Source organism: Scylla paramamosain, chromosome 7 (genome assembly GCF_035594125.1).
Source record: "Scylla paramamosain isolate STU-SP2022 chromosome 7, ASM3559412v1, whole genome shotgun sequence".
NCBI lineage: Eukaryota > Metazoa > Arthropoda > Malacostraca > Decapoda > Portunidae > Scylla > Scylla paramamosain.
In genome coordinates this window covers 9,403,766-9,428,769 of record NC_087157.1, presented here as the reverse complement: position 1 = coordinate 9,428,769, position 25,004 = coordinate 9,403,766, and the positions used below count along the sequence as shown (strand labels likewise).

The following is a 25,004-nucleotide window of genomic DNA, read 5'->3' as shown; positions in this document are numbered from 1 at the left end:
CGCCCAATAACTTCCGTCATGTCTCGTAAGCACGACAATGCCAAATGACGTTCTTTGCGGTAATTCTCATGTCTTTTATTATTATTATTATTATTATTATTATTATTATTATTATTATTATTATTATTATTATTATTATTATCATTATTATTTAATTTTATTGTTATTCTTTTTTGGTATTATTGTTATTATTATTATTATTATTATTATTATTATTATTATTATTATTATTATTACTATTATTATTATTATCATTATTTCATTACTGTTACTGTATTGATATATTTTATCGTAATGCAGATGCTACATACATAGGATATCAAATATTTGACTTTATGATCCATGATAAAGTAAAACAAAATACACGGTTATATCCATTTGCTTTATGATAAAATTTGTAAAAAGAAAATGGGAAGGTTGTTAAGTATTTAAGACATTCCTGAAAGCGTTTTCTCTGAATATACTCGTTGCCGTCAGGTGGCAGCACGGCCACACACTACTACTTGTCGGGAAGTGGGAGTGGGAGAGTGTGGCAGGACAGACACCACGCTGGCTGCTGTCTGGCTGTCTGCTGCCGCCTCGCCCATCACTCACGCTGACTCCACACTCCTTTCCACGCTCCTGAAGGAAGACACGAGAGGCAGTGCATTAACCTGGAGTAACCAGCAGGTGTGTTGTGAGTGACCTGACCTAATAGGGACGCTGTAAGTTAAATGTTTACCTACCAGCTGTAGGAAATGTCATGGTGTCTGCATGGTGTTGTGACATTTTGGATTGCTCTTGATTGTGTAATTAAACTATTATGTCCATGGTCATATGTAACTTCAGTTCTTCACTTTTACGGTGGTCTAAATTTTTTGTCAGCGTTATATCATCTGCTAATATTTTACGGTAGTATTTGTAGTAGGTAAATAGGTTATCATATCCATTACTGTGATTACTTGTATAAATTTGGTGATCTTATAGATATTTCTTGGTAAGAAGTCCGTCTTCCCATTTCCCCCAACCCCGCCTTACCCCTCAAACAACTTGGGGGGCCTGTGGGAAATCGGGGTTTTTAGTGGGGATGAAAAGAAATAAGGGCGTTCAAAAAATATAAGGAAATTTCCATGTGTTTCTTGATAAGAAGTCCGTCTCCCCCTCTCCCTTATTCTCCCTAACCCCTCAAACAAGTTTGGGGGGACCTGTGGGGAGTGATGAAAAATAAGTGAAATAAGGGCGTTAAAAAATATAAGGAATTTTTTCTTAATATTTCAAATTTCCCTAACCTATCCTAGCTCCTAGACACCACTTCCCTACAGGGCATTAACCTAACCTGGCTGGTGGGGCTGCGCCCTCCCCCCCCCACCCTGGACACCCCTGCTAGGATGTTAACTTAAACTAGCATAACCTAACCTAATCTGACCTAATCTAGCATAACCTAATGAGGGATCTCCAAAATTATACTGTTATGCCTTACTGGTGTGGTGTGGAGATTCTCAGGGTGATGGAGGTGGGTACAGCTTGGTGGCCTCCTTAATAAACACATGGAACCTCTTCCTTATGTCTGTATATCACATCTTAACTTTTTTTTTTTTTTTTTTATGTAGGAAGGACACTGGCCAAGGGCAACAAAAATCTAATAAAAAAATGCCCACTGAAATTCCAGTCCCATAAAAGGGTCAAAGCAGTGGTCAAAAATTGATCAATAAGTGTCTTGAAACCTCCCTCTTGAAGGAATTCAAGTCATAGGAAGGTGGAAATACAGAAGCAGGCAGGGAGTTCCAGAGTTTACCAGAGAAAGGGATGAATGATTGAGAATACTGGTTAACCCTTACGTTAGAGAGGTGGACAGAATAGGGGTGAGAGAAAGAAGAAAGTCTTGTGCAGCGAGGCTGTGGAAGGAGGGGAGGCATGCAGTTAGCAAGATCAGAAGAGTAGTTAGCATGAAAATAGCGGTAGAAGACAGCTAGATATGCAACATTGCGGCGGTGAGAGAGAGGCTGAAGACAGTCAGTTAGAGGAGAGGAGTTGATGAGACGAAAATCTTTTGATTCCACCCTGTCTAGAAGAGCAGTATGAGTGGAACCCCCCCAGACATGTGAAGCATACTCCATACATGGACGTATAAGGCCCTTGTACAGAGTTAGCATCTGGGGGGGTGAGAAAAACTGGCGGAGATGTCTCAGAACACCTAACTTCATAAAAGCTGTTTTAGCTAGAGATGAGATGTGAAGTTTCCAGTTCAGATTATAAGTAAAGGACAGACCGAGGATGTTCAGTGTATAAGAGGGGGACAGTTGAGTGTCATTGAAGAAGAGGGGATAGTTGTCTGGAAGGTTGTGTTGAGTTGATAGATGGAGGAACTGAGTTTTTGAGGCATTGAACAATACCAAGTTTGCTCTGCCCCAATCAGAAATTTTAGAAAGATCAGAAGTCAGGTGTTCTGTGGCTTCCCTGTGTGATATGTTTACCTCCTGAAGGGTTGGACGTCTATGAAAAGACGTGGAAAAGTGCAGGGTGGTATCATCAGCGTAGGAGTGGATAGGACAAGAAGTTTGGTTTAGAAGATCATTAATGAATAATAAGAAGAGAGTGGGTGACAGGACAGAACCCTGAGGAACACCATTGTTAATAGATTTAGGAGAAGAACAGTGACTGTCTACCACAGCAGCAATAGAACGGTCAGAAAGGAAACAAGATGAAGTTACAGAGAGAACAATAGAAACCATAGGAGGGTAGCTTGGAAATCAGAGCTTTGTGCCAGACTCTATCAAAAGCTTTTGATATGTCCAAGGCAACAGCAAAAGTTTCACCAAAATCTCTAAAAGAGGATGACCAAGACTCAGTAAGGAAAGCCAGAAGATCACCAGTGCTGTTGCTAAATATCTCAGTGACTTTTTCCCTGCTGAACACTGGCACTTTGCTTCACCTTCCTCCACTGATATTAACAAATGACAGTGAGCCACTATCAGAACGCCTGAAGCATCTTTAAAACAAATGAAAAGTGCAACTGAACCTACCATGAAAAGTCATAATTGGCCGCCTCACAAGTGGCAGCACGTGATTGGAGGGATCAGCTGTATAGATACCATGAAATCTTAATATGCCACAACCCACAAATCCCAGTTATAAACAACAGAAAATCATTTCAGTATTTACTTGACTGGTGCAGAGTTCGCTGGACTTAGAGAATATCAAATTTCTCCACACTTACGAGTGCTATTATAGCCATACTAGACACGTGCCCCCCAATTTTTTTACGTTTATGGCAAGGTCACCAAGCCTTCTACTACATGACATGTGAGTTTTATGCTTGTATATAATATGAATGTGATATCCAGATTAACCATTATCAAGCAACACTGAAATTACACAACATTATTTGATTATTTCTGAACCAAACCTTACATCTCTAGAGTAGTACTTTGAAGATTGACCCCTCCCAGCCCTGCCTCCACATGACATTTCCTTACACAAGAATACCTAATTTAATCAGGACCTCACTGAGTTCATTCCCAATTCCCTACTGTCATATTGGCATAACAAATTAGGGTAAATTTATATTTTTACCTGTCTAACAATTTTGGACCAGATTTAATTTTTCTGGTAGATTTTGATGTGTTTTGAATTAAACTAGTAACCGTTTCTATTGCAAATTATTATTTTCTTATATACCCACCACCCCCACCACACACAGCAGAAATTCATAAAAAAACATTAACTAAACCTAACAACCTAACCAAACCTAACCTATTTTAATGGTAAATTTTATAAAAATTAATATCTCAGGAACGAACAATTTGTGATGGTAGATACACACCACTGTGTTATATGTGACCTGACTACTTCACTGAGAATGATGTTTTTTCTTTTTTCTCTTGCTGTGAGATAGGTGAATATGTATAATAATATCAAAGTTAGTTAATTTTCATTTGTAGGCATTAACAGATTTTGAGGACAAAATATTGTGAGAAGGGCTAATGCTGTTTGAAGTAGTACACTGGTGGGGTTTGGGAATATGGAGAGATGGCTGGTTGGTTTGGATAGGTATCTGCACTTTTTTTTTTTATCTGTTTAACCTTGAACTAGCCTCTGTGATCAATATCTACACACACACACACACACAAAATGTAATATGAGTTTCTGTGAATATTGCCAGAGGTGAAAGTACAGGTTATTCAAAGAGGAACTTGTTCTATGCACATATGCATTTTGAAGCGTTGTTTAGCTGTGATATGAAATTTAAGTGTGGCTTGGCAACAAATACAACAGCTGGGCTGGTCAGGTAACCATGGCAGGATGTGTAGACCTTGATGTCGGTGAAATTGTGAATAATTCAGTCATGACTTCTACAAGTTTTGGAACTTTACAGCATCCTATTATGAGACGAGTAACAACAATAGACCGATACTGACTACTGATAAACATTACACATGATAGTATGGATGTAATAAGTAAGAAATAAAATAATAGGCTGCATGGCAGCATGCCTACCCAGGCAGGGAAGGGTAATGAGTTAGACTAGCAGCAAATCAGCTGATTGCTAGTCACTCACACACAGTTTTCCTCCAAGATGGTGACACTGAATACATTCAGATTGTATTGCATAACTTTAAGTAATGTAGAGTATGTAGAAATGGTGTTTCTGTGCCATGGTTACCCAAATGGCCCAGCCGCTGTATCTGTTGCTAGGCCATACTTGAATTTCATACCATGGCTAAACAACAGCTCAAAATACATATGTGCATAGAACATTTTTGACATTGAATAACCTCTATTTTCACTTCTGGCAGTATTTGCAGAAATTCGTGTTACACCCTGTATCATAGTTATTCTTTATTATAAGCCTGTGTCACAGACAGTGACAGGTAAGATTGCAGTTTAACACAATACGTCCTATCTTCTTTATCTCCTTCTCTATCCCTAACAAGCATGGGGATGAGAAAGTGGGAATTTAGGGTGGGGAAGCCAAATTATGCCAACTTTGGAAATTCATGAGAGTATAAGGAGATGCCATCTTTAGAAAACTGGGGAAATTTCTAGTCTAATGTAACTTTACCAAACCTAACCTAAGGGGGGGTTTTTGACCCCTTCTTGGACAATCCCCTTATGGACACTAAACTAACATTACCTAACTACCAAACTGGGGGCTTTGTCCCCATGGATCCCCTCCTTAAGGACACTAACCTAACCTAATTTTACTTCACCTAACCAGGAAGCCTTGCCCCATCCACCCTGACATCCCCTTAAGGACACTAACCTAACCTGACCTAAACATATACCTTAATTAGGTATATTAGTAGGTCATTATGTAAAGTTAGGTGATTTTACAAATTTTTGTTTAATAAATTAGTTGTTTTTGTCTTCCCAACCCAAAACTTGGATTCCCGTCAGGCTGCCATGCTTGTTTTGGGGTTATGGGGCTGCAGTGTCAGAGAAGGACTTCTTATGAAGAAATTTTCTCTTTGTGCTTGTTCCTGGTTATTTAATTTAAACTGATGAAACTGAATACTATACCTCACTGAATATAGTACATAGCTAGGAAATAGTGATGTACTTTATTAATATTCATTTAGATAATTTCCCTAGAAAAATTTATTGCTGACTGTGGGAAAGTGAAAATGTAAGTATGGCCTTGTAAACAAGATCTGTGCCTACCCAAGCACAGTTTCACTTTATTAGATTCACTCATTCATTGTGTCAACTTGACAAGAAAGTGATATTTTCTTTGTAACATTTTGGTAATTAATTTAACATTTCGGTAATTGATTTGATATTTTGATCATCAATATCTGTTATACTGCATGGTAAATATTATTTCTGCATTTTCACTTTATATTGAATAATATTCATATAAAGACAAATTTAATCAATGACAAGTGTACTAGAAAGTCAATCTGTTTGTGACATTTTCCTGACTGAGTGCAATTAGTATCATATTCTCAGAAATATTTTCCAGTTTGTTAATTATTAGACATTTAAGTTCACTTGTACTATTCCTTTAAAAAACAGTGATTTCAGCTTTTCAGATTTAAGAAATTATTCTAAGTACATGGATATTTTTCCTATAAGGTAGAGCCAAGACATAAAAGATGGTGGTTCGGCAGTACAACGATGAACTGAGGTTCCTGGAGCGGCTGTCTCCCAGCTGCTGGCGTATCAAGAAAGGCTTCCAACCCAACATGAATGTGAGCACTGACAGGACCTTGATTAGTTGACTATATTCAGTTGAAACCATGGGCAGGATATTTTGCATGCAAATGGTAATGTATTTATTTTATAGATCTAATCAGTAAGTCTCAGTTTGTATAACAAATTTCATTACATTTTCACTACTATAATCCTCTTAAGGAGGAGGATAATGAGTGGAAAATTATATGATACATATTATCTGGCATATCTGGCAAAGCAACCAGGAAAAGAGGAATTCTGGCTGGTTAGTTGTTACGGTTATTCCAAGGCTTGTTTATTGACAAGTAATTAAATTAGTTGTAATGGAAAGATATAGGAATGCATTTTATATGAGAATATACAATTTCTGGGCTTTACTTAATATTCAAACAACATACATGAATTTTACTTGTTGGATGGTAGCTAAGAAATAATATTACTTTCGAAGTTGTATTCAATAATTTATGATGGTTTCCTGTTTCATTATAAGGTGGAGGGCATTTTCTATGTCAATGATCACTTGGAAAAGCTGATGTTTGAAGAGCTGAGGAACTCCTGCCGGCCAGGGTCTGTTGGGGGCTTTCTGCCAGGCATGAAACAAATAGCTAATGTTGCAGCACTTCCAGGCATTGTGGGCAAGTCTGTTGGCTTGCCTGATGTACATTCAGGTTATGGATTTGCAATTGGTGAGTTTAGTGTTAGTTTCTTTTTGTTACTATAGTGACTTGAGAATTTAGGATTGAGAAAATAGATTTAGGGTTTGTCTCTAAAATTGTACTGTGATTTCCTTTATAAGTTTCTTTTTTGTTACTATAATGATTTTTGAGAAATTATGGTTGAGAAAATAGATTTAGGGTTTGTCTTTAAAATTGTACTGTGATTTCCTCTATTAATTATCTTTCAGGTAATATGGCAGCCTTTGATATGGATAACCCCCAAGCTGTTGTCTCTCCGGGGGGTGTCGGATTTGATATTAACTGTGGGGTGCGTTTGCTGAGGACCAACCTTACCGAGGCTGATGTCACTCCCATTAAGGTAGGATGATGCAGGATCATGATACAGCCTGTTCTCATTGCTTATTGCTCTGTATTGCTATAAGTAATGTATGTAATGTATGAATTGAGTCTACTCTGACACCTGCTCCTAGGAATCTCATGAATGAGCAGCTACTTGTACAGTAAAAGAGTCTCCCAAGTACTATCTAGACCTCATCCCTGCACACTCAAAATTGCCTTTTTCTTGCATACTTCAGTACTATGTATATTCTTCTCAAGTACTGAAAGGAAAGAAAGATAAAGTAAGCATTGAATGTTTGCAGGACAATACATTTAAATGAATGAGGGAAGTATTCATGTAAATATCATAAATAGAGATCAGTAAAAAATGTCATTGAGACCATTCATTATATATATATATATATATATATATATATATATATATATATATATATATATATATATATATATATATATATATATATATATATATATATATATATATATATATATGCATGGATTTCCCCTGATATATTGGCATTTCAGGACACCAGAATTATAATAAATTATCCCAACTCTATCATCTGCAGTGAAGCACATACATAAGGTAACAAAAAGCTAAGAAAAGTACCACAAAGTAAATATATAGAAAGTGAAAAGAAACATTTAATTTTCTGTATAGACTATTGATTCTCTGAGTTAAAATTGTGACTTCAAACTTATATATAGAAATATAAAAAATAACTCAAATTGCTTAGTAATTGTATAAATAATATGTAATCATGATTTTTTCAGATTTTCTTCCTTAAGTCTTCTTATCTATGTCAAATGATTTCAGTTACAAGTAATTTAAGTATTGGCCAAGTGAACAGAATAACATTTTTTTATGCTGTTGATGCAATATACAGATGATTTCCATTACTCCTGGCATTACCTGTATCTTTTAACTTCTTATTGAATAATTAGTAGACATGAAATAGACTACAGAAATACCACTGTCATGAAGTTTTCAACAGGGGTCTGGTAAAAATGTCATGTTTGGGCTATTTTATGTAAATATCCAGCAGAAACCACAATTTATTTATTTATTTTTTTCTTAATGAAAATCAGTATGTGGAAAAATATTTTTATGCACTTTTAAAAGATTTTTCTGATCTCTAGTCATAAACAACGGTTAATTGTTTAAATATATCACTGCAAAGAGAGAAGCATTACTTGGATGATTAGGGCACATGTTTTTGTTACTTTTTGTTTATTGCTATTCATTACTTGTATTTTGGCTTTGCTTTAACAGTTTCCAATGTTTTTTTTTATTTCCTCAGGAGCGGTTGGCTCAATCTATGTTTGATCATATTCCTGTTGGTGTTGGTTCCAAGGGCATCATTCCCATGACTGCACGGGACTTAGAGGAGGCTTTAGAAATGGGTATGGACTGGTCTCTAAGAGAAGGTAAGATTATATAGAAATATTTATATTATAAATACTGAATTTCTTGATATGGAATATCTTTTATCTGAAAAGTATAGATTCCTCACTGATTTACCAGCATCTTGTTGGTCTGATTCTTTCTTTAGTCAGGAAGAAATTAAGAGGGGGAGCCTGAAAATTTCAATGATTGCCAGACTGGGTAGTTTATTGGGTGAGACCACAGATGACTCTGTTTTGCATGTGATCTAATCCATTATTTACAGTGCAACTTGATCATTGCTCAGTTTTGTTTGATTCTTACCTTATTCCTCACATTTAACCCTAGCTATGGTCTTTAGCAAAAATGCAATGTTGGTACTGGTATCAGACTGTTTATGTATGTCTGTATTAGTAACAAAATATGTACAAAGGATTTTTTTCACATTGTTAATCTACCTTAAAAGTGATCCATGAAATTTATATTTCACCAATTTTTTAAATTTCTTTTCTTTAGCTCTGGGAAAACAATTGATGAGTGTAACTCTTAGTAATCATTATTTTAACTTGATTCTAAATGCATAAAGCTCAAATGTAGTATATACTACCAGTGAAAACTTTTGTATTATTCTATAAGTACTGTGTATTTCATAAGATAGCAAAAACAAACCATTTTTGGTTATGTTTAGTTTTTACATAATATTTTCAGGTCTGTATCTTATTACAGAGAGAATCTTGATAAAAAACTATGGGAGGTAAAATGAAAAAATATGGTGTATGTATATATGTATGTATATACAAATATTTTCAGGATACATCTGGGCTGAAGACAAGGAGCACTGTGAAGAATATGGACGCATGGCCCAGGCTGACCCAGCCAAAGTGTCCATGAGGGCCAAAAAAAGAGGTCTCCCTCAGGTAAGTCAAACATACTATCACAGCAAGTTCACTGCTGGATTAAAATTCCTCTGAACTTTTTTATAATCTATTTATTAACTTTAGAAAATCACTATTGCCTGTCTTGTCTCACTTTCTTCCTCAGGATTCCTTTTCTCTATTGTTTTAATTTTTTATACTATGTCATCTCACAGTATTTATTTGAATTTATTTTTAGTTGGGAACACTGGGAGCAGGAAACCATTATGCAGAGATCCAAGTGGTGGATGAAATTTATGATAAATGGGCTGCTAGCAAGATGGGCATAGAAGAAAAGGGACAAGTGTGTGTGATGATTCACTCTGGCTCTCGTGGATTTGGTCACCAGGTTGCTACAGGTAGGGCCCATTATATGAATATCAACATGCTTATATAAGCTTTCCTCTCTTACTTACCTTTTTGATTGTCACATTGACATTTCTCTTCATAAATTCTTCCATGAAGTGTATGTAGAATGTTAACAAGGTTTTCAGTTATCTGAGAATTTAATTCTTATGAAACACATTCTGTAGTTTCTGTGGTATATAAATGTCATGCAAATTAAGTCTTTTCTTTCAGCTGATTCATTAAACATTCAGGAGGTAAGCTTTGGAACTAATTTAAATGTCAGGCCCTGAACCATGAATTGGCTGTGCAGATTTATTAAACACACACAACACCCCATGGTTCAGGAGAAGATGCCGATTATGTTGGCAGCCTTGTAAGGCTGGCAAGCCTCAGTGGTGGTAAACAAACAAGAAATGTAGAAAAAAAAAAAAAAAAAAAAAAAAAAAAAAATATATATATATATATATATATATATATATATATATATATATATATATATATATATATATATATATATATATATATATATATATATATATATATATATATATATATTACACAACAACAGCAATAACAAACAACATAATTAACAATATAATTACATGCTGTTTCCAATTTTTGCTCATTGGAAAGAAAATTAATAATAAAGAAATATAAAAGAAAATGTAAAGTTTGAAAATAGAAATTATATACAACATTGGAGTTTTTATAGCAGTTGGTTTTCCATGTCTCTTCATGCCCTGCAATAGAGTACATAGATATTTTATAGGAGACTGTGTGAGCTTGTGTCTCTTTATTTCACTGGAATTATCAATCACATTTAAATGGAAGCAAGATATTGATGTGGCTGATATGCATTAGGCCACTCTTCTTTTATAACACACACACACACACACACACACACACACACACACACACACACACACACACACACACACACACACACACACACACACACACACACACACACACACACACACACTTAAATTGGAATAGAAAACAGTAGTTTGGGGTCCACATAAAAAAAAAGATATATGGAAACTGGAAAGAATACAGAGGATAGCCAAAAAGATGGTACTAGAATTGAAAGACTTAAGTTATGAAGAAAGCCTTGTGTACTAGGAGTTATATAAGCTTCTTCTAGTACTTTGTAGAGGTAGCCAGGATACAGATAAACAGTGCAAAAGCAGCTGCAGATACATTAGTAAAATAAACTGTACAAAGGTGATATGATGAGCTGCCAGTGACCGCATGTCCTTGCCTGAGGCTGGCAGGACGGTGACTCTGTATGTCTGCTACTCAGGCTGGGTGGATGAGGACTACTGATGGTTGGGTGGTTGCTGGGCCTGCCGGCTTAGGTCAGGTTGAGACTCATGAGGTGAAGGGAGGTCACGTGGCCAGAAAAGTAAAGGGCTTGTGAGGTCCTGGGAGCCCACCCAGCTGAGGCACAGCTGCTAACAAAGGAGTGAGGCTTGATCTCACTTGAGCCCATGTGGTTGGCTGAGGCTGGCGTCAGGTTCCAGGGGACCAGAGAATGGAATGCAGATGTGGCAGAAGCGTTCCAATACATTGCTCAGCTACCCATCTCGTGGCGTCCTCGCAGCAAACAGAGCGTATGGGGTGATGCAGGCACATTGAAGCACACAATTTACATAATAAAGATGTGCTTATCTGTGTAAGACATGTGATGTGTGCACTATAGCCAATCACAAGGCTCACAAAACAATGACATCAGAAAAGTGAGTATGCACTGGCGAATCACACAACTCACATAGCATTAACATCAGAAGAGAGAGCACAGTGACCAATCATGAACCTAACACTAGCTATAATGCCAGCACAGCATATTACAGGCCAAGAAAATATTAGGACAACACTAGAAGCCTAAAACAAGAAAACAAGGCATTTCTATGCCAAATAAATTGCAAAATAACAACAGTACACTGCAAAAATTATAACGCTGCACAAATAATGCACATTATGGCAATAAAATCTTCAAGTGGGGTGGATCGTGGCAGTTTATGTGCTGGAAGCCACGAGCAGGAAAGACCACATGGACAGGAAACATCAAAACTTGCAGATTCAGAGACTGACGGCATGAAATCCAAAGTCTTGGAGTGATGGGACCAGCAGCAAAGCAGTTGAGTTGTGTCGTTGATGGCTTAAAAAGTCCAGACTTGAAACAAGGATGGCATCGGTGATGGCTTGAAGTCATACAGGAACAGACTGGCAGGGCAGGCTTGGCGAAAGTTTGAAACAGGTCCTGAAAGCTGGCTTAGCAGAAATGTGTTGATGATGGCTTAGCAGGTATACCAGAGACGATGAAGGTGGCTGGAGTAGCTGGCAAGGAGCGGGGCATGTGGGCATGGAGGACTGGTAGTGTTGACTCCTTCCACCATGGCCACCATTTTTATGTGCTAGGTAAATCTGCTTCTTCTAGTACTTCTGTAGAGGTGGTGGCCAAGGAAACACAATGGAAAGTGCTGTTTTATATTAATATAAATAAACTGTACAATATAAATAAGGTGAACCTGCCAGCAAGTTGCATGTCCGCAACTGAGGCCAGGCGGACAAGGACTACTGATGATGCTGGAATGGTTGCTGGGCCTGCAGGCTCCAGTCAGGCTGGGATTTGTGAGGTGAAGGGAAGTCATGCAGCCAGGAAGGTAAAGGGCTCATGAGGTCCTGGGAGCCCACCTAGCCAAGGCATAGCTGCTAACAAAGGAGTGAGGCTTGACCTCACTCGAGCCCACATGGTTGGCCGAGGCTGGTGTCAGGTCCCTGGTGACCAGAGAATGGAATGCAGAGGTGGGTGAAGTATCCCACTTTATTTGAGATGGGATTACCAACACTACAAGAGAGAAGAGGAAGAGGAGACGATAGCAATGTACAAATTGTAAATGTTACAGAAACAATAGGAATGACTTGGTACCACAGATGGAGGAGGGAGAGAGACAGATGAGGGGGTATAGGAAGAAAGTAAATAAGAGTGGATGTTTTAGAGACATCAAGAAATACAGCTTCCCGTATCGAACTATTGAAATCTGGAATGATTTGAAAGTTGTGGCAAACAGTGTACACATGTTTAGAGAGAAACTGGATAAATATGGTTATGGAGACACAACAAAATGAGCTTTGGCTCATGCCCTGTACAATATACAACTAGGTAAACTAACCACATTATTGTTGTAAATGATGTCAACAACAACAACAGCAGCAGCAACAACAACAACAACAACAACAACAACAACAACAACAATAATTAATAATAATAATAACACCAATAATAATAACAACATGCATCTACTTGCTCTTCTATGCAGATTAAGTGCACAAGAAGTAGGCTTGCCACCAACTCGTTCAGTTGCACTCTTTTAAAAGGCTGGAATCCTGTGATTTAACCTTTGAATTAAAATACCGAATGTGATGACTCATAAGATGCACCTTTTCTCCAAAAAAAAGTCTCAGGAAGTGAGCCTGCATCCTATGAGGCCAAGGTTCAGCATTGAGGAAGTGGTTGGTGGTAAGTCTATGGCAACAGAGGCTCTAAAATCAAACCCCAGACATCTTTGCACATGTAAACAAAACGATGATTGGTACTACACCACAAAATAACTCTTTCTTTCAACGTAACAATATATAATAGGTCATACTTACTGGTAATTCACATAGAATGATACCGGTTAGGAAGAATTTGCCAAAGTGACCATGCACCACGCATTGCATGTACCAAAACAAACACGCGGTCCGTTACGCGTCGAACCCGATGACATGGGCAAGCTTCACTGCGTTCTTTACAGTGTGATGCCGTTACTCCTTGAGGTAAGACACTCACTGCTGATGCCATATGCCAGGTACATGTTTACATCTCACAACAGGATTGGTATGTAGGCTACAAGCAAATATTAAAGTTTTGAAATGCAAAATATTAGGATCTAATAATGATCTAAATGCATGCGAGTCTTCAAATGTGAGGTGAAATCCTTCACTTCATATTCAGAGCTTAAATCTGCTCATTTATCTTTTTTTCATTTCAGTGTCTGCCAAAACTGGGTGCATCTTATGAGTTCATGCATCTTATGAGCCATCAAATATGGTAATAAGAAAAGTTCAAATTTTATTACTGGATATATTTGTACAGTTACGATACTTTTTTACCGTGAATCGGAGAATAAAACCTTTCCAAATGGGATTAGCTGATGCTTTCAGAAGGTGTCTGGCTCCTGATACTTTCTTGCCTGAAATTCCAATAATGTCTTCAGGTTACGGTGCTCTCCTGAGTATTTCAGACAAGTGTTTGGTGAATCATCTTTTTGGTATTTGGATTACTGGCCAATAACCTGAATATTTAATGAATCGGCCATTTATGGTGAACCAGAAGTTTTTGGTTGGTCATAAATCTATTGAACAATATGATGAGCTTCATGTTTGAAAATTTGTGTCAGTCTGTTACTGAAACAATATTCCAGGTGGTCATTTGGAAGTTCATAGTTAATGAACCTCACTGTTTACAGTTGTATTCTCTGGGAGGATAAATTTATAAGGTGAAAATACTCTATACACATATGCTGTATTTTGCTTTATTTTGTGAGAAATTAACATGTAAGTTGTGTGTTGTGGGAACCACTTTGCCTGGGTGGACCTCAACATCCTTCCTTCCCTTCCTGGCTCACTACTTACTCAAGTGGTGCCAAGCAGCATTTAAGTGATAATTTTTTGTGTGCAATCTGTGAAGTCAAAACCTTACAGGAAACAGTTAGCAAATGACAAATACATTTTTTGTATTTATCAGTGGAGAAAACACACAGGTAAGGTATGTACCTTAACTCGCAGAACAACCTATATATATATATATATATATATATATATATATATATATATATATATATATATATATATATATATATATATATATATATATATATATATATATAGTAAAGTATAATTTCAGATGCTCTTGTTGCAATGGAGAAGGCTATGAAGAGAGATGAAATTGAAACTAATGATCGGCAACTTGCCTGTGCCAGGATAAAGTCTGAAGAAGGTCAGAATTATCTCAAGTCCATGGCTGCTGCTGCTAATTTTGCTTGGGTTAATCGTTCCTCCATGACCTTCCTTAGTAGACAGGTATGGTATTAGTTATATTTCAGGTTTTCTACTTAAATATTTATCCTTAAAAATTCCTTTTTAGTACTTATTTGTAAAAGAGAAATATTTTCTTGACCATGACCACAAGAAGTTCTTGGGAACAGAATGGGCATCAAATCTTATGCTTCATAATTATTTAATGTAGCTTCTTCACAGAATGAAGTTTTGACCCAATTGTATAAAATTTGAGTCAAATATACTTACCATTTCACTTCTAATTTGAAAATTAAGTTGCTAGTTTGTTTTCAAAGCACTTACTGATATATGTTGAATGTCAGTGTTGGATTAATAATTGGTGCTACCTGTGCTTTGCATGTTATGAACTGTCTTCCTTCAGCTGCACTCAGTAGGCTCTAGAATGTCGTGTGTGTGTGTGTGTGTTTACCTAGTTATAATTTACAGGGTCTGAGCTATGCTCATATAGTCCAATCTCCATATCTACACTTGCCCAGTTTTTCCCTGAAGTTGTGCACACGTTGCTGATACTACATTCTCACATTCTCATGGAGCTTGTTCCAAACTTCTATATTTCTCTGTGGGAAACTATATTTCTTTATGTTACGCAAGCATCTTCCTTTACTTAGTATTTTGCTGTGTCCTAGTGTGTATCTAGTATTTCGTACTTAGCAGCAGTTTCTCATTATCTATTTCTTCCACTCTATTCCACAATTTATAAATTAGTATTAAGTCTCCCTTTTCTCTTCTTTGTCCCAGTGTTGGCAGATTCATTTCCTTTAACCTGTCTTCATATGTTAATTCTTCCAGTTCTAGAACCATCTTCATTGCCATTCTTTGTATCCTTTCTAGTTATTTACATGTTTCTTCTTGTGAGGAGACCTCACTGATTCAGCATATTCCAACTTTGGTCTAATCATAGTAGTAATTATCTTTCTCATCATATCTTTATCCATGTAGTGGAATGGTGTTCCAATATTTCTCACCATTTTATATGTATCTCTGAATATCTTTTCTACATGCTTCACAGATTGTTGACTATCCTGTATTGTCACTCCCAGACCTTTCTCTTCATGTATTTCTATTATTTCTTCAATTCCCATTTTATATGTCCATTTTGTTCTCTTTTTCACTTTTTTCCATTTCCATTACATAACATTTTTTCACATTAAATTCCATCTCTCATTTCTTACTCCAGTCCCAGATTTTATTCAAATCCTCTTATAGAATTTCAGTCTTTGTTGTTTCTTACATATTTTTGTAATTTAGCATCATCTGCAAACAAATTCGTGTAACTTTTTACTCCTTCAGGCATATCATTTATGTAGATCAGGAAAAGTATTGGTGGCAGCACTGATCTTTGTGGTACTCTGCTATCTACATTTCTCCACTTTGATTTAACATCTTTTATTAGCATTCTCATTTCTCTTCCTTTTAAGGAAATTTCCATCCATTTTTTAAATTTTTCCATTTAATCCTCCTATATTTTCTAGCTTCCATAATAACTTGTTGTGGGAACTTTTTTGAAAGCTTTTTTTCAGATCTAGATACACACTGTGTGTGTGTGTGTGTGTGTGTGTGTGTGTGTGTGTGTGTGTGTGTGTGTGTGTGTGTGTGTGTGTGTACACACACACACACACACACACACACACAGTGTGTATCTAGATCTGAAAAAAAGCTTTCAAAAAAGTGTGTGTGTGTGTGTGTGTGTGTGTGTGTGTGTACACACACACACACACACACACACACACACACACACACACACACACACACACACCAATGTACATTTTCAGTTTGTTGACTGCCTAAAGAATAAACCGTTTATTATTATTATTATTATTATTACACACACACACACACACACACACACACACACACACACACACACACACACACACACACACACACACACACACACACACCAATGTACATTTTCAGTTTGTTGACTGCCTAAAGAATAAACCGTTTATTATTATTATTATTATTATTACACACACACACACACACACACACACACACACACACACACACACACACACACACACACACACACACACACACACAGAGCTAGCCCGCAACATTCATGGGGATTAAGTAACAGTTAGGTAAGAGAGACATCTGTGAATGTTGAAAATCCTGAAAGTCCATAAATAATGGGGGTGCCTCTTTAAAAAGATCCTGATCCCTCCTTATGCCAGTGCACCTCCTTAAACAATGAATGAAAATATATATATATATATATATATATATATATATATATATATATATATATATATATATATATATATATATATATATATATATATATATATATATATAAAATGCTTTTAATTTCAGGCTTTTGCCAAGCAATTCCAAATGAGTCCAGATGACTTGGACATGCATGTGATCTATGACGTCTCACACAATATTGCCAAAATTGAGCAGCATTGGATTGATGGAAAACTCCGTACTCTGTTAGTTCATCGAAAGGTGAGTAGGGTTTTATTGAATTGTAAATAAGCTATACATGTTGACAACCTTACATTTTGAAATGATTAGTACAGAAACAAAGACAAAACATTTAAAGTTCAGAAAACCAGCACTGATGCTGAGGCATATCGTGTTCCCCTGCCTATTCATGGTTCAGCATTCGCAGGTTTGTATATTCATGGATTAAAAAAAATTGGAGAAGATAGAACTCCAAAGTAACATCCTAATTTGAGGTTGCAAACCATCCCAGGGCCCACAATGGTTTAACCTAACCTCATCTTCAGATCACAAAATGATAAGCAGGGTAATATTAAAGGCAATCTTCACCCAACTCTTGTGGCAGACACAGCAGAGGAACACACACATGTGGCTAACTACTAGAGCATTTGGCTGATGACCTTCCTCTTCTTGTGACCACAACTTGCTGACCACAAGAGAGAATAACCATCGTGCTGGTGGTCTAGATTTTATGGAATATTTTGCCAAGTTTCATGTGAAATGTTACCAACTTTGAATCTCAGTACGAAACTCAAGAAACTGTCTCATGTGACTGCGCCTTTATTTTCTCTCAAGATCAGCATGTTATGGTCATAAGAAGAGGAAGGTCAGCAGATCGCTCCAGTAGTTTGCCAAATGTGTGTTCCTCTGCTGGGTCTGCCACAATGAGTTCAACGGAGCTTACCTTTGCCTTGCAGTTAAGAAGTGTGAGATGTATATTTTATGGTTTAAACTATAAACATAGGTATTTTTTAGCCTTGTAGGGGTTGCATCCAGAATTCACGAATTTCACTATTCACAGGGAGGCTTAGAATGTAACCCCCACAAATAGCTGGGGAATACTGTATTCACCTGGAATGAAATGTGGTAATTAGGGCAGGATGTTTACAATGAAAAGTTCCCATGGATACAATGGTGCAAGCAGATTTATCATAATAAATTTGAACTGTCCATTCTTCATCCTTCATGTGTATCAATTATGGTTTTGTAAAGAACAATGGGGAATTTGGGAAGCTGAACTGTGCTCTACACTCATGTAATTTATATGCACATACAAATTAATTCAGCATTCATTTAAATATGTCCCAGTACACGTCTTTAAACGGACTCAAAAATACAAGAAACACAGTGGTACTACTTAGTGACATCATGATAAATAGATATGGCCATTGTTATGAGTAGCAAGAAAAAACAAGATGAGAAGAGAGAGAGAGAGAGAGAGAGAGAGAGAGAGAGAGAGAGAGAGAGAGAGAGAGAGAGAGGATGCCTGAAGTATGATAGTTTATGCCCCGTTACTCCATTTTGTGTAAGAATTAGGTATATATTAATCACCTACCATCATTACCCTCAAGTTTTCGCCCACTTCTGTTTATTCCCCAGGCTTGACTAAAACGTAATATGATAGAAGAGTTGCCCCTCCCCCTGAAATTGTTACATTCAATCCAGTACCAGTGACAAGCCTACAGTGGTTTTTGTAAAATAATGAACAGTACATGGGTGGCACAGTGAGCTGTGTTGGGTGCGCGGCCAACTTCCTTCCCCCCCTCCTTGCCTCTCCTGCGTTCCACTCCTTCCTATTTTGTCACATAACTTCCCCTGCCTTGCAGCAGAATGGGCCCAGCTGTGTCTCTCTTTGTCCTTGCCTTGGTGTTGAGCAAGGCCAGGAGTAAGGCACATGAAAGAGGCAGAGAGAGGCAAGGAGAACTAGAGCAGATATATGTTAGAGGGCCCTTTTAGTAGATGTTACTCGAGTATACAAGGCAGTAGGCCCCTGTCTCTATAGGTAGAACTGGTGTCTACAGGAACCTGCCTGTTAGTGCCATTCATCTGTAGTTTGAGGAGGTAATTCCTTGTACCAACTCCTCAGTTTTTGCTGAGCCTCCTGGCATCTCTTGTAGGAGCAGGTGGTGGCTTCTTGTGTCTGTTGGTTGTTGTGCTCTCATGTCTTCAGTGTTTTGTGCTGTTAAACACGACTGGCTTTCAGAGCTCACTGTTGGGAGCTTTGAAACCAGAGGACTTCATAACTTTGCACATGCATAGCTGTCTGTAGTTCTCTAGGGGACTGCATATAGACTACTCATGGGCTGAAGAACATAGTAGTCTGTGGGTGTGGGTTTAGCCCATTATGTAGGGGGTTGTCCATAGTCTGGGGTTTGCTTGGTGTTTGTCATACTCCCTTCTCTGTCGGTGGGTTAAACTGAGTAGCAATCTCAGAGTTTTGATAGCTGTGTGCGACCAGTAAGTGCATGGATTCATCATGTTTATACCCGCACTAGTCTAGGAGCTAGTCTAGTTACAGCTCTGAAGAGGGCTGAATCCTGGGTCATAACAGCATTTTACGTAGTGATTCTCTCAACTCACTCCAGAAATGATTGTTGTGGCGAGAAGTTGCAGCTGTTCAAATCAAAACAAACTTGTGTCAAGTGTCATGAGGATTTGTAACCATAAAATCAGTGTGTTGTCTACCTCTTTGTTCAAATGGAGTTGGTGATCATAAGTTTCCCAGTGATTTTGAGCTGTGGAAGTGGTAAATAGCTGCTGTTAGGAGAGAATTGGTATCCAGTAGCAGGCAGCTGAGTGTATCACAAACACTTTATAGAGGACGACTTTGTTGCTACCACTATTCTAAGCAAGTCGTGTTGAAGGTTCTATGCCAAGTCACTCAAGTTGTTGATTTTCAATTAAATATTTCACTGTGGTGAAATATTTAATTGGAAATTACCTCACTGAGGTGGTAATTTCACTGTTGCAGACAAGTTGCCTATGACTTAAGTTGTCTGTATCAACATGTTTCATATGCATAGTGTATCTGTTTAAAATTAAACTACAGGCGACCAAAAATGTTTAATAATCCATACGCACTAGAAAAACAAGTTTATTATTTGTTTTCATGAATACAGTACAGTTTTACTTGTGTTACTTCTCTGAAGGAATTATGTAGTTTTGTTTTTAATATGCTAAATACATTAATATGTTTGTAAATTGATTCTATAAGAACTTGAAATTGCTTATAACTTATACCCCACTGCTACCACCTGGTGATGGGCACTTCTCAGAAATTCCCCATTTGAAGTATGGCATGCATGATGTGAAATGTTTTATAAATAGTCTTGCACTTTGCCTCTTTAATATGTAAAGATAAATCTGATTTTATCATTATGTTGATATTCTTCTTGAGAAGATGAAAGTCTGTCTATTCCATAGCTGCTACTAATGTTGGTCATGTGTAAAATGTGATATAATGGAGCAGTTCTGTGATTCCAACTTGTCACAATTTCTTTACTTATGCATGACAGATTTTCAGACCTTTTTTTTTTATTTCCTGGAAATACTGTAGTATCTACTGGTAGTTGACTGGAAGTTTGTCAAGTATGAGGGGAGCTATAGCGTATAGTTGATAAATATGCAAATGATTTTATTCATACTAACATGAACTTACACAAGTCACAGCTGAATGATAAGAATAGGGGAGAGTATGTAGGGAACAGGGGAGGAGTGTTTTGTTTTCATAGAGTAGGTTGGTGTAGCAAAGAGCAAGGAGTGTGTTGAAAATGGGTATGGGTAAGATTTTATTACTTTCAGTGGCAGTTAAAAAATGCTAATGAAGATGAAAGTTTATATTGTATTGATAGACCTTCCCTGCAGATTAAAAGACAAAGGTCAAGGATCCTAGCAAATAAATTACTTAAGTGCTCCTGAAGTGTGACAAGAATGGAAGATGAAAGGCAAAGAAAGTGTACAGACAACTTTGGTATATCAGGTAATGGCAAAAGAACAGAATGTAAATTGGTTAAGGTGTTGAAGCACAGCATATGAAGATTATCTAGCTTCATGAAAAGAAAAAATAGAAAAATGATATAACTATGAGAATGTTTATATATTAATATGGTACATGTGTTGGGTACAAGAGAGGACAAAGCATCAGCTAAAGTATAGGAGAAAATAGGGAAAGAGAAGAATTGAGCGGATAAGAGCATACAAGTAGGAAATATTGGGATAGGAATAGACTTAATGTCATAGTCACCCCCTCTCAGGGATGGTTCTTATAAACAACCATCAGCTATAACTATAAAGGTAGACAATAACAGTGCATTGTTTTATAATTGTAATGTCTTTGTTTACAATCATACATTATTCATTGCAGGGTTCAACGAGAGCCTTTCCCCCACACCATCCCCTCATACCTGTCGATTATCAATTGACTGGACAACCCGTTCTCATTGGTGGCACAATGGGTACCTGTTCCTATGTGTTAACTGGAACTGAGCAAGGCATGACAGAGACCTTTGGTTCTACTTGCCATGGAGCAGTGAGTATTAGCATTGGTTAAAATTGTATTATTTATTTCCTTGGTGTACCATTCTTCAATCTGTGCTGAGGTGAGAGAAGAGAAGAGGAGAGAGAGAGATTTGGAGCCCAGAGATTTTAGGGAGAGTAGAGAGAGGGGGGGGGGTAGTTTTCACACCCTTATCTCCATCTCTCTACCTCCTTTGTCTCTCATCCCTCATATTTTTTTTATTACACATAGTGGTAATTTTGCACAAAGGTTCATTGTTGTTCATCTTCTATTACACCAGGAAAATACAAGTTTATTTAACCTAGTTGTAATAACATTATGTATATACATAAAATATGCATAATTGTCATAGTATTTTCCATGCACTCTCATATTCTCCTTTCCTCTCACTCTGATTTATTGTTTCCCCATATTATTTCTCTGCCTAAAATACAGGTAACTTATCTGAAGGGATAATTTAAGTTATTAGAAATGATAATGAATTTTGCATATGTCTAATATTGATTCTATCTGGATGATGGGATGACTTATCACAACTAGGTAGCTGTCATCCTGCTTAGATGGGGTAAATTTAAAATTTTGGCCGCTAATACGTACTATATGTTTGCTTTATTCTCAGGGTCGAGCACTGTCACGAGCTAAATCCCGGCGTAATTTAGATTATGCAGATGTTTTGGTGAAACTACAAGAGCAAGGAATAAGCATCAGGGTGGCCTCCCCAAAGCTAGTAATGGAAGAGGCTCCAGAGTCGTATAAAAATGTTACTGATGTAGTTGACACATGTCATGCTGCTGGTATTAGTAAGAAATGCATTAAGTTACGACCTATAGCTGTCATTAAGGGATAACTTAAAATATTTTAGTCTCAATCAAATATTGCTTGTGTAACCTTTTATAATAATCATCAGACAACCTTCCATAACTGAATGCAATACATCCCAGGTTCCATAATAAATGCATCATCAAATTCTTAGGTATCACATCATTGATGCAGAACTAAATTGAAATGTACACAGTTTCTTCTACTATACCATGTTGATTTTGGAGAACAATCCTGTGAACCATAATTGAAATGCTTTGGTAAGGAGAATGAGAGGAGTGGCATGCAAGGAGGTAATGCAAAGACAGGAATAAAAGATGGCTTGTTATGGCTATCCCCTGAGAGTTCTTAGGTATAGACCACAGTTATGCAAAAAGATTAAGCAGCTCATAAAATTACTGTTTCCACAGAGAAAAGAAAATATTCCAGTTTGTTGTCTTTGATCACATAAAAAAATGTTCATTCTACATTTGTTGTCAATGAGTAGAATAAATCAATATTAATGGCTGGTGATGAAGAGATACTACATAAATAAGAGTAACAGAAGCATACTTAACATTTCAGAAACACTTGTCTAGTTTAGATGGAATGAAATAAAATGCTGGAGTAATCCTTGCTTCACATGAACACCGGTGACCTGAAAGTAACAAAAATTAGTCAAACAAATTATCGACATTCAATAGCTTGTTTCTCCTCCCTCCCTCTCTCTTGCAACTAACTTTCCAACACATGTGAAATAGAACAGCTCTTTTAAACATATTAAACATTTACAGTAAATTAAACAATGGAATAATCTTTCAGCCATTAAAATACTAGATCAGCATCAACATAATTGCACACCAATCTCCATTATCATGAGAACAGTAACAAATGAGCACGACAGTTGATCTGTTCAACATACTTCCTTGCTGGACATTTTCATACTGGTGTTCACAGTGCTCTATTTCCCAATGAAGCAAGAGCTATCAAGAACAAAAATTTAATCAAATTCCTACAAATTCTAAATAATAATAAAAAAAAAAAAATAAAATAAAAAAAAAAACTAACCATACAACTTCTATACAAAGCTCTTGCATTTGTAAAGTTCAGAATCATCAAACTGTATCGGAGTATTGGGTTGAGTAGTATATTTTTGTTGTCCTGCTTCATGTACACACTAATGCCAGCAAGCAATGATAATTTTATTAATTTCTAAACAAACAATATTTTTCAAGATTGTTTACAGTTACATGGATGAACTCAGGATTACTCAAAGGATAACCTTACTAGAAAGAGTAGGAATGTGATGTGATTAAAAATCATATTTTCCACATGCATGTCATCTGATGCCAATAAACCTAAATGTTTTTTCTCTGTGTTGGCCCTTTTATTTCCTCTTATTACTGCCTGCATATGTAACATGACCTTCAGGATATAATTACTTAAGAAGCTGGTAAAAAAAAATTACTTGAGAAGCTGGTCAAAATTTGATTAATTTGCTTCTATCAGAAGGTAGTCATCAAAGAATTTTGAAAAGAATTGCAATAACTAAACAAATTTTGGTAAAATGAGAACCATTTTAAGAAACTCATGTCAGTAGTGAAAAAAGAATGGCTAAAACAAAGATATGGTCAGTGTTAAATGGTTGTGAGGTGAGGAGAGATGCAAAGAAGATTGGAAGCCATGGAAATGTGGTGCTGGAGAAGGGCACTGAAGATACCATGGACAAACAAAAACAAATGTGGAAATTCTACAGAGAATGGAAACAGAGGAAGCTGATGAGGAGCATCAGGAAGAGACAGATGGACTTCTTATGTCATGGTCATGTTTGAGGAAGAAAGCCTTGGTGAACTAAGTTTGACTGGCAAGATAGAAGGAAAAATAGGAAGAGGGAGACCAAGAGAAAAGTTTAAGGGCAGACTGGTGAGACACCAGAATGAGAACCAATGCAGCCAAAATACTGCAAATTATGTGAGTGAAGAGTGGTCTGCCATGGTTGCCTAGGTCTTTAAGAACATGGCATTGTGGTGAAGAAGTGAAAAGTCATCTTTTCTCTGTGTAGTTCAAATTCCATCAGACATATTGGTACAAGAGACCAACAGTATGTCAGGCCTTTGATATGAAGCTGCAAACAGTGAGTAACACTGTATTTAGGGAAGGAATGTGATTTAACTCTACAGGCTTTAACACGAGTGGTGAAAGATGGCCTCAACAAATTTCAGCAATTTTAAGCCTCTTACACTTTTAAACTGACAGACAGAAACATAAAAAATTGTATTAATATTTCCATGAGGCCGATTGTTTTTCCTCAAAAATATAGGTCATTAACCTAGGGGTATGGTTGTGAGATCAACATGGCTGTGGCTGGTAGTGATAGTTCAGGTGAGGCATATGAACAAAACTAATAACGATGGAGAATATTCTGCATATTGAAGAGCAGCCTGTAGGCTTGTGGGTGACATTTTAAGAGATAACAGGACTCGCACCTTTCAAGTGTTCCATGGTGGCAGAGCTGGGGTAAA

The 25,004-nt window shown here is 36.9% G+C and overlaps 2 protein-coding genes across 12 annotated transcripts in view; one reads left to right on the top strand and one right to left on the bottom strand.

Annotated features, from left to right (window-relative positions):
- Positions 1 to 476: 476 nt before the first annotated feature.
- LOC135102026 (RNA-splicing ligase RtcB homolog) lies at positions 477 to 23,856 on the top strand. Of its 4 annotated transcripts, none has more exons than XM_064006643.1 (11): positions 477 to 669; positions 6,055 to 6,170; positions 6,644 to 6,839; positions 7,058 to 7,188; positions 8,471 to 8,597; positions 9,364 to 9,470; positions 9,667 to 9,826; positions 14,767 to 14,942; positions 17,256 to 17,390; positions 21,532 to 21,696; positions 22,304 to 23,856. In XM_064006643.1, the coding sequence occupies exons 2-11, from the start codon at positions 6,075 to 6,077 to the stop codon at positions 22,529 to 22,531; spliced, it is 1,521 nt and encodes a 506-aa protein (XP_063862713.1). In that variant the 5' UTR covers positions 477 to 669; positions 6,055 to 6,074; the 3' UTR covers positions 22,532 to 23,856. The 4 variants fall into 4 exon arrangements, with proteins under 4 accessions (XP_063862713.1, XP_063862714.1, XP_063862717.1 ...); XM_064006644.1 differs by having other exon boundaries at positions 492 to 669; positions 6,059 to 6,170; XM_064006647.1 differs by having other exon boundaries at positions 492 to 704; positions 6,059 to 6,170.
- Positions 20,247 to 25,004, bottom strand: part of LOC135102027 (dual specificity protein phosphatase MPK-4-like) — a 31,335-nt gene continuing 26,577 nt past the window's right edge. For all 8 annotated transcript variants that reach the window (XM_064006650.1, XM_064006649.1, XM_064006651.1 and 5 more), the window contains one exon: positions 20,247 to 23,140. In XM_064006650.1, the coding sequence (XP_063862720.1) occupies positions 23,064 to 23,140 (77 nt within the window). In that variant the 3' untranslated portion in view covers positions 20,247 to 23,063. The remainder of the gene's footprint in view (positions 23,141 to 25,004) is intronic.